The sequence below is a fragment of the Contarinia nasturtii genome, unplaced genomic scaffold (genome assembly GCF_009176525.2).
Source record: "Contarinia nasturtii isolate CC-2019 unplaced genomic scaffold, AAFC_CNas_1.1 Cnas_scaffold_1699, whole genome shotgun sequence".
Taxonomy (NCBI): domain Eukaryota; kingdom Metazoa; phylum Arthropoda; class Insecta; order Diptera; family Cecidomyiidae; genus Contarinia; species Contarinia nasturtii.
The window spans coordinates 1,730,066-1,740,171 of NW_022199032.1; the positions used below are offsets into that span (position 1 = coordinate 1,730,066).

Consider the following 10,106-nt stretch of genomic DNA (forward strand, 5'->3'; position numbering starts at 1 on the left):
GGAAATTATAATTGAATCAATCCGAAATGAACAGCAAATCTCATGGAATATTTTTTAAGAAGTTTCAAAATATGTCGGGGTCATTCACAGCCAGACGGAGTCCACTTTCTTCCAGAATAGTTTGACTGATTCAAGAATTTATGAAAATAACAAAAGAACAATTTTAAATTTAACAATCTTTTACATTACGATTGTTGTGTTAGTCACGTGAAAGTATGCTATCTCACATGAATTCATTTTGCCAACGGTTTCATCTAATGAAAGTGGAGTTAATCGTGATTTTTGATTATTCAGGTCTCGAAAATATTCCATGAGTCGCTCTCGTTTCTACTCGTTGAGTCTGGTGATGAATGCGTCGCGATAACATAGTAAAAATAATATGATTTCAACACATTGTTGTTACCTTAAAAATATCTTTCGACCCCGCTATTTCAATAGTTGCTAAATGATGCAATTTAATAAATTGATTCATAAAATTTAATTGAACGTTTTTTTTTTCTGTGAAAAAGATTAAGATAATCTACTCACATAAATCCAGCAATGACATCTTTCCGTAAAAAAATCTTAAATCAAAGGTGTTTTTTGAACATATAGGCATCTCAATCCCATTTGGAATACCAACGGTATGTTTCCCAATTGACCCCTTCCGAGTTCACTAGACGACTACCAATGTAAATGTTTATCCATTGAAAAAATTGTTGATTTATTTAAATGATTTTGATCGTGCCGTGATTTAAATCACCACTATTCAAACTTATTTCATATATTCAATACTGAAGAAAAAGACAAAAACGAATAAACTATCAAAAATATTAGTATTGGTTGTTACTGGCAAAAACCAATTTCCGGTAAAACAATTTTTTTTTTTGGAAAATTTAACTAATTCAATAAGTTAGGTTTAAGTTCTTTTTACCATGCAGTATTGGGTGTTGAATGTGTGAGATCTCAATGCGCATTTCAAATGGTAAACAGGAAGCTTTTTTTAAAAAAACGACTGTGTCGTTTTACTTTAGGGTGACCGCAGTACGGGTCCCTATTTAGGGCTGTGCGGAATATAAAAGAACCCGTAGGTGAGTACTTTATTGAATTGATAGTTTATTTTTGCATTCAATCTAACTGAATTGTTTTTTTCTTTTTTTTCCCTTTCCATTTTGACGGTAAAATTGACTGAAACTACACACAAATCCAACCCCAATATTGACCGTCAACATATGCCCGATAATGGATGAATTTGCCACAACAAATGTTTGTTGGGAAAGTAGCACGATGATCACATGATTCAAGCCACGATTGACCTTATAATAAATGAATTTCGAATCTTTTTTAAACTTTGTTCCAAATACATTAACAGAATTGTAAAATATTAGTTGTTATTATTGGTAAGACGTCGGTCGGGTAAGATGTTTTGCGTCACAAGAAAAACACACTGATGATTTGAATTCATAATGTATCTGCGAGTACCGGTGCACCCTAATCGTATATTTTGCGCAACCGTAACCTCATCGTGTGTTATACATTACATTTCATATCTAAATATACACATTCACAGTCTCATTCATAAATAAAGAACAATGACACTTTAAAATTGCGGTCCAACCGAAATAACGATCTCAAAAACTTCCTTGAATGAACTAAATATTCGCTTAAATTGGTGTTCCTCTTCTATCGTCAAAACGATTCATCATTATATCAATGCAAACGGATTCTATATTAAAAAAAAAGAGAGTCGTCAATATGAAATTCTTGAGGTCTGTGTCTGTTCGTTTTGTCGCCTCCCCGATTCAATGAAATTATTCAATAAATTTGATTACTGTGACAATTGATGGAAGCGCAACACCGAATATTTCTATTAAATTTAAGCTCTATATCAAATAATGTGGTGAACGGGCTAAAGTGATAGTATCCGCTGTATAAAACACTGTACCCATTCATTTGGCAAGAGTTTCGAAGGAGATGCGATTCAGTCTTAAAAACTCGGTCATCATCTTGTGATCTCTATTTCTGTGCCTATCGATTGAATTTTACGTATAGCCTGCTGTCTTGAAAGGTGCCGACGATTTTTCTTTTTCGATTTGAAAAATTAACTTTCACTGAAATTCTAGTGTACTAATTGATAAATAGAAAATATGTTAGTTATTGTTTTGGCTATAAGTTTAGCATTAAATGCTGTAACAATAACCGAAGCTGCTGTTACATCGCAACTGTCTGATAGTGGTGAACAAAGTGGTGATTCTGAAACCGGAATCAATCCATTCAATGCTGAAATACCGGATTTAAGTGAAAAATCAAACGAAGATGAAATCACAAAAACGTTTGCAAATCAACAGCAACGGCAAATGAAACAACAAAACGCACAACGACCACAAACCAAAGCAAAACAACGAAAGGCCGACTTAAACGATGACGTTAATGATTTTATAGAATTAGTGCCGAAAGCTGAAATCAAAGCAAAAATTGAAGAATATTATCGCAATGATATGGATGTACAGCATATTTTTGAATATATGCATGGGAAAGAGTTCATTGAATTGCGAAAAAACATACTGGAATTGCCAGATGTTAAAGAAACACTACAATACTTGAATAAAAATGGTTTGAATGCAAAGAGTCTTATTCGAAAATTAGATCATCGATTGGGCGTGTCGAAAATTCGATCATCACAATTGGCATTCAATCCACAAACACAATTCGGTAAGTATGATCGGAAACCGCATCAACATTAATATATCATTGTAATGAGAACGTTTCTTCCAATCAATCACTAGGCACAAATACAACCATTGGCGGTTTAAATGGTTTGGTTGAAGATGTTCTCGCTTTATTACCTCAAGACGAAATATTCATGCTTTTCTTCGAGAAATTGGATAGTAGCCCGAAATTCGCTACATTTGTACAAAGTATCGGTGATCCTAGTTTTCATCGCAAGTATACAACGCTTTGGGTAAGAAACAAATAAAAAATCACATTTTTTCAAATAACCATTTCAAACATTAAAAAAAACATTGAATTTTTTCTCGATTTTTCAGAAATCAAAGGATTTACATTCGGCAAGTGCTCAGTTGAAAAAGCACAAAATTGACGTTGTTAAAATTATACAAATAATTCAGGGCTTTTTCATTTTTGGAACGTTTTAAATATTAAATGAAAATTCCGTATGGAATAAATGGGAGAAAGAAAAACACAATAAAAATTGAATAATAATGATTTTTATATCCTTTTTTATTAATAAATTTAGGAGTACATGTAAGAAAGAGAGATATTGATAAAAACAGACCATTTGAAATTCAAATTTCAACGCAAGAGAAACGCATCGCGATTCAAATAAAATGAATTAAAACCCTAAATAAATGAAAATAAATTCAACAACAAAATGTATTAGTCAATTCGGAGATAACAAAAGCAAAATTATAACAACAATTAAAGTATGTACACTTCAAAGTGCACTTATCGATACGAGGGTTGCTCCATAATTTTTTTTAAAAACATATATAACACAGTTGTTTTTTGTCGAAAATGGTTTTATTGTTTTTCAAAATATTCCCCGAGATGATCGATACACTTTTGCATTCGATGAAACCATTTGTCATAGCATTCGTGCCACTCCGAAACTGATATCTCCAAAACGTGTGTTTTGAACGCTTCAACTGCTTCTTCTGGTGTCGAAAATCGTTGACCACGTAGTTTTTTCTTCACGCTTGGGAACAAAAAAAAGTCATTGGGTGCCAGGTCAGGACTGTACGGTGGATGACCCATCAGTTCGATGTTTTGACCGGTCAAAAATCGAGTAGTTTGAAAAGATGTGTGAGAGCTCGCATTATCGTGATGAAGAATTATTTTGCGACGGTGGTTGTTTTTTCTTATTTCACCAAACACTTCGGGCAAACAAATGGTGGTATACCAATCAGAATTGACGGTCTTACGATCCTCTAGTGGAACGGTTGCCACATGACCACTTCTCCCGAAAAAACAGGCGACCATTCGCTTCGAAGTGCTTCTTGCTCGAACAACTTTCGTTGGGTTACCTTCATTTTGGAAGACCCATACAGTCGACTGCTGTTTCGTTTCGGGCTCATAGGCATATATCCACGATTCGTCACCAGTGACGATTTTATTAACGTCTTTTGAAGCACCACGATTGAATTTCTTGAGCATTTCTTTACACCAACTCACACGAGCCATTTTTGTTCATCGGTCAATTTATGTGGGATCCAACGAGAGCAAATCTTTTTTACGGCTAAATGTTCATGCAAAATTGTATGTATGCTGTGGGATGAAATGCCCAAAGATGCCTCAATCTCACGGTAGGTCACATGACGATCTTCCATAATCAGTTTTCTGACAGCATCGATGTTTTGTGGCACAACAGCCGATTTTGGACGACCTGTATGAAACTCGTCTTTGAGCGAACTACGACCGCAACGGAATTCTCGGTACCAGTTATAAATTGTCTGAAGGGTTGGTGCTTCATTGCCAAAGGCCAAATGAAGTCGATCGAAACACTGTTGTTGAGATAATTTACTTCGAAAATCGTAGTAAATCATTTTACGAAAATCTTCACGTGTAAAATTCATTTTTTTGTTGAGTCGCAGTTTACCAGTCACTGTAAACAATACAAATAGCGTTCGTACGACAAAAGGTTCAGGGCACGAATACATACCAAAACATCAAACTTTACGAATATGACAATGGTTTACATCGGGCAACACTATAAGTACCATTTTAAAAAAAATTATGGAGCAACCTACGTACACGTTTTTATCATTTTGTATAATCTAATGGTATTTAGAATATGGAAAAATAATTGAGATTGCATCTGAAGTGTTCTTCATTAAGAATGGAATTTGGCACATATTATATTTATTGCACATGAAAAACCTGAGAATGAATGATGAACTTTGGTTGAATATATCTCATATAAAAACAAATGTCGGTGTACACGTCCATTTAACGTTAAAGATAAGCGTCACGTTATTTTTTGTTAAAAAATTGTTGTCGAATAAAAAACACACGATGTAAACAATATTTTAGGAGCGTGGCGGTTTAAAAATTCTATTTGAACAAAAATCAGTTGATTTGAGTGCTGTTGCATTGACATATAGTCTATAGCGCTTGCTCTTTTCTAACGCAGTGAGCGTCGTTCAACGTCATACGCTGTCCTTGTCATTCTTCCACTCTTTTGGTTAAACCAGAAAGGAGCAAGCGCTATAGACTACATGTCAATGCAACAGCACTCAAATCAACTGATTTTTGTTCTAAAATAATTTTTAAGCCGTCACGTTCTTAAAATATTATTTACAACGTGTTTTTTTTTATTCGACAACAATTTTTTAACAAAAAATACAGTGACGCTTTTCTTTAACGTTAAATGGACGTGTACACCGTCATTTGTTTTTATATGAGTATGCAAAAGGAGAAATGGAGAAAAAGTGAACTTTGAAGGCTAAAAGGAAGAGAATATTACATAGAAATGGTCCTAAGTCGCGCCAGACATTCGTTGTCGCTGACACCATTAATGCCTTTCGACTTGTATCGACTGCCAAAAAACATAATCCCTTGAAATTTAACTGCATGACGATTTAAAGTGTTCTTTAAGGGCATTATAACACAATAGTATCAGAACTTCTTTTTTGTGAAAAAAAAAATACGAAATTTACTCGTCAGGTGTTACAAATGTACTTAAATAAAGTTCAGCATTTACTGTCTGTTGTTCATTTGTTAATCATTTGTTAATAAGGACCTAAATGTTTGATGTTTATCTTCGCATTCCGGACAAAAACCACTTCATTCCCATATACATGATTCCGTTCACACTTGTCGGTCATAAATCACCAAAAAAATGATGGATGATGTAAAATCCAAAACGGATGGCTCAGTCATGAATTAAAAGCGAATAACGAAACTCAGAAATCATTGAACTTAGAAATGCGCACTTGAAAAATTGAAAACTTGCAATTTTTTTTTAAGCTTTGCACCTCTTGACGTCATCTTGAAATTATTTCGTTGAAAACATTTTTCAAACAAATATTCTTCCTAAGAAGAAATCAACGCAATTCTCAAAAAAGAGAATGCAATTTATTTTGAGTAATGATCATTTTCAATTGGGCATGTTTCAAGATAATTACACATTTTTTAAATTCAAATATGATTAGCAACTTTGCCCTTTGTAGTTGAAGAAAAAAATTGCGTACTATAAATATAGCATTACTCGTTTAAAGCCAATACGAGCACATCTTCGCTTCTTAGGCGAATGTCAGCAGTAGAATTCACTTCGACATGTTCAAGATAAGGTTGATTGCTCAATCGATTTTTGTCTATCGCAGTAGATTTAGATAACTTTTGGAAATAAAAGTCGGTAGAATTTTGCCAAAATTGTCAGTTGAAAGTCAACATGAAGACAATTAGTTTGTTCTTTTTCACATTTTGTGTAGCATTTATTGCTGCGGCTCACATCGATTCTGATGTGTTCGGAAATCGTATCGTAGGCGGTGAAGATGCTGTCGAAGGCCAGTTTCCATACCAAATTTCACTTCGCGACAAATGGAGCAACCAACATTTTTGCGGTGGCTCAATTATTACCGATCGTTTCATGTTGACAGCTGCTCATTGCAATTATAGACACCCTGATCCATCAGGCATGTATGTCGTTGCTGGTACATATCGTCGTCTTGAGGGTGGTGTTACTATCGCTTTGGACAAAATTACACCACACAAAGATTTCGATATACATGCCAATACCCACTCATTTAATGACATTTCATTGTTGCGTGCCGCTGAAAAAATCGTCTTCACTAATTTCATTCAACCAATCGCTTTGCCAACACAAAATATCGCAGGCGACACCGAACTCGTTCTAAGCGGCTGGGGACGCACCGAGGTATACATATATTTTCATCCAAACATTCATTATATTGTCATATTTAGAATAGTACACACTGTAATTTTATACTCTTGGTGTCACCATTTTATAGTTTAAGTTATTATTTTCTGGATATTTCATGGAATATAAATTAAAACGATAAATTTCAGTACCCAAGCGACAAGGACTTGCCAGACAACTTGCAATTTATCAAAACACAATCACTGAATGTTGATGACTGCCAGGAAAAGCTCGCTGAGGCAGATCTTGAGGATATTATTGGTGAAAGTGTGCTCTGTACAATAAGTCCAGTCGATATCGGAGCATGCCATGGTGATAGCGGTGAGTTGAATATTACAATAAAAGGTGTCAACCGAACAAATCTTGTCCGTTCGAGCGGTCCGAAAACCTTAGCAAATTCTCGGACGTTCGATCCGATGTTCGTATATTGTACATTGGATTTCGGACGTCCAGTCCGATTGTCCGAAAATGAGAACGGGCTTTCGGACTTTTACTCGATTGTGATGGAACACATTTTTGATAAACGCCGTTTGCTAAGGCTTTCGGACCGGACGGACGAACAAAATTGGACAAATTTCTGTCCGTTTGTGTTCGGTTGACACCTTTAATTACAATATATCTGTGTTGAAGCGGAATTTTAATGGAAACATTTTCTTCGAAAAGGTGGTCCTTTGGTTGACGGAACGAATCCCGAAAATAAGTCATTGGTTGGAGTCGTATCATGGGGAGTTCCTTGTGCCAGAGGCTTTCCAGATGTCTTTACACGTGTTTATACGCAACTTGATTGGATTCAAAAGAATATCGCCGCACAGAGTAAAGATTTTGAATGAACGTGAATTTTGCAGCGGTTATATTGCTTTCCAAATGTTTTGATTTTGATTTCTTGCAATTATTACGAAATAAAATTTAAAAAATTATAACAAATATTGAATTTTGTTTTTAACTTCCATAACTTGTTTCTTTATCAGACGCTTATTTGGGCCAATTTCCATTCAATTCACTTATTTTATGTATTTCCATGTTTTTCGTGATTTATTGATTTCTACCCACACAAATAAGTATCCATTTATACGTTGTATGTTGTTGAAAGATCTTACGATTTTCTATATTCTATGATACTTACGGACACAACGCCATAAAACATTGAAATGTGTGTTCGTGTAGCTCAATTGTGTTTTTAGATTTATTTTCAAATAGTATTTAAGTGTTCTGATATCTTTTTAATTGGCCAAAAATTTGCTAAACGCCAAAAAGTGGCCTTAACTAAAAATCACACTTAACTGAAATTCGCTCTATATATGTTGAAGTTATTAGGAATCCAGAGAACACCAGTCTCTGTATGAAATCTTACAAAAATGTTCGCAATTTATTCATTCTGATATTTTAAATGTTGCTGAGAAAATACAATAACTTTTGTGTGTGTCAAGTTAATAATCACACACTTTTTTTTATTAAAATATGAGAAGTATCTTCATTTTTCAATAACTTTAAAACTACGCACTTACCCAATTGTTACGGTTAGTTTGTAATAAATAAAAAAAAATAATCGCGGACGATAGATGTAACCTTGAAGAGGTGTTGCAATTAGATGTAATACTAATCGATAGATGTCATAGATCATCATGACTAATCATCTGATAAGATTTATCGTCAAATCGATTATTATCTATCGCAATAAAATGAGACTATTTTCGGGAATAAAAGGCGGTAGCATTGTGCCAAAAAATATTAGTTTAAAGTCAACATGAAGACGATTAGTTTGATCTTTTTGACATTTTGTGTAGCATTTATTGCTGCGGCTCACATCGATTCTGATGTGTTCGGAAATCGTATCGTAGGCGGTGAAGATGCTGTCGAAGGCCAGTTTCCATACCAAATTTCACTTCGCACAAAATCGAGCAAACAACACTTTTGCGGTGGCTCAATTATTACCGATCGTTTCATGTTGACAGCCGCTCATTGCACTCAGGGACAGTTATCTGATCCAAAAATCGTGTATGCTGTGGCCGGTTCATATCGTCGTCTCAAGGGTGGTGTTACTATCGCTTTGGACAAAATTACACCAAGCAAAAAGTACAATACACACAAATACTTTAATGACATTTCATTGTTGCGTGCCGCTGAAAAAATCGTCTTCACTAATCTCATTCAACCAATCGCTTTGCCAACACAAAATATCGTCGGCGATACCGAGGTTCTTCTGTCAGGCTGGGGACGCACTGAGGTATGCATATATTATTGCCCACATTTTTAAATTTCATATTTAGAATAGCATCGGGTGCGAAAGTTTTATACTCTTCGTGTCGCCATTTTATAGCTTAAGTTATTATTTTCTGGATATTTCATGGAATATAAATTAAAACGATAAATTTCAGTACCCAATCAGCAATGGACTGCCAGACATTTTGCAATTTATCACACCAACCACACTCACCGTCGGCGACTGTAAAGAAAGATTCAAAGGTCATGGAGCTGTCCATTTGATTGATGATAGCATACTTTGTACAATAAATCCAGCCGATATCGGAGCATGCCACGGTGATAGCGGTAAGTTGAATATTACAATATATCTGTGTTGAAGCGACATTTAATCGTAACATTTTTTTTCTTCGAAAAGGTGGTCCTTTGGTCGACGCAACGAATCCTGAAAATAAAACATTGATTGGTATCGTGTCGTGGGGAATTCCTTGTGCGAAAGGCTATCCAGATGCGTTTACTCGTGTTTATACGAAACTTGATTGGATTCAAGAAAATATTGCCGAACAAAGTAAAGATTTTGAATGAACGTGAATTTTGAAACGGTTTTATTGCTTCCGAAATATTTTAAGTTCCTACATTTGCAATAAAATAAAAGAAAACAAATTATTACAAATATTGAGTTTTGCTTTAAACTTTTTGAATCACAATATATGCTTTTATCAAATTACGTAGTTACAATGAAAAAACGTCAAGATGAATATCAATTTATTGTTATTTCGAGAACAAGTTGATTTCTTATCAATAACAACGCATATGTTGAAATAATTCAATCTATCAACAAACACATATCATATCTCGATCTTTTTAAAAATTGTTTGGCACACTTCTCGACTCTTTAACTTTATTGCTTGCGCAATGACTACTCTGTTCGACTTACCGCAAGTGAAAACTGAAAGCACATTATTCAATACTAGAATAATTTAAAAGTTCTGTTTTACTCGTTAAGCTATTTTTTGATGTTTTCAATGAA

General features: G+C 34.6%; 3 protein-coding genes across 4 annotated transcripts; all 3 read left to right on the forward strand.

Annotated features, from left to right (window-relative positions):
- The first annotated feature begins 1,734 nt into the window (after positions 1-1,734).
- On the forward strand, positions 1,735-3,406 carry LOC116346964 (protein G12). Of its 2 annotated transcripts, XM_031777300.1 has the most exons (4): positions 1,735-1,748; positions 2,153-2,691; positions 2,766-2,941; positions 3,027-3,406. In XM_031777300.1, exons 1-4 carry the CDS (start codon positions 1,735-1,737, stop codon positions 3,132-3,134), a joined length of 837 nt encoding a protein of 278 aa, XP_031633160.1. In that variant the 3' UTR covers positions 3,135-3,406. The 2 variants fall into 2 exon arrangements, with proteins under 2 accessions (XP_031633160.1, XP_031633159.1); XM_031777299.1 differs by lacking the exon at positions 1,735-1,748 and having other exon boundaries at positions 1,862-2,691; positions 3,027-3,405.
- A 2,946-nt stretch (positions 3,407-6,352) lies between these two features.
- On the forward strand, positions 6,353-7,801 carry LOC116346884 (chymotrypsin-2-like). Its single transcript, XM_031777150.1, has 3 exons — positions 6,353-6,874; positions 7,027-7,198; positions 7,541-7,801. Exons 1-3 carry the CDS (start codon positions 6,389-6,391, stop codon positions 7,705-7,707), a joined length of 825 nt encoding a protein of 274 aa, XP_031633010.1. The 5' UTR covers positions 6,353-6,388; the 3' UTR covers positions 7,708-7,801.
- A 790-nt stretch (positions 7,802-8,591) lies between these two features.
- On the forward strand, positions 8,592-9,749 carry LOC116346885 (chymotrypsin-2-like). Its single transcript, XM_031777152.1, has 3 exons — positions 8,592-9,101; positions 9,253-9,424; positions 9,495-9,749. Exons 1-3 carry the CDS (start codon positions 8,622-8,624, stop codon positions 9,659-9,661), a joined length of 819 nt encoding a protein of 272 aa, XP_031633012.1. The 5' UTR covers positions 8,592-8,621; the 3' UTR covers positions 9,662-9,749.
- The last annotated feature ends 357 nt before the right edge of the window (positions 9,750-10,106 follow it).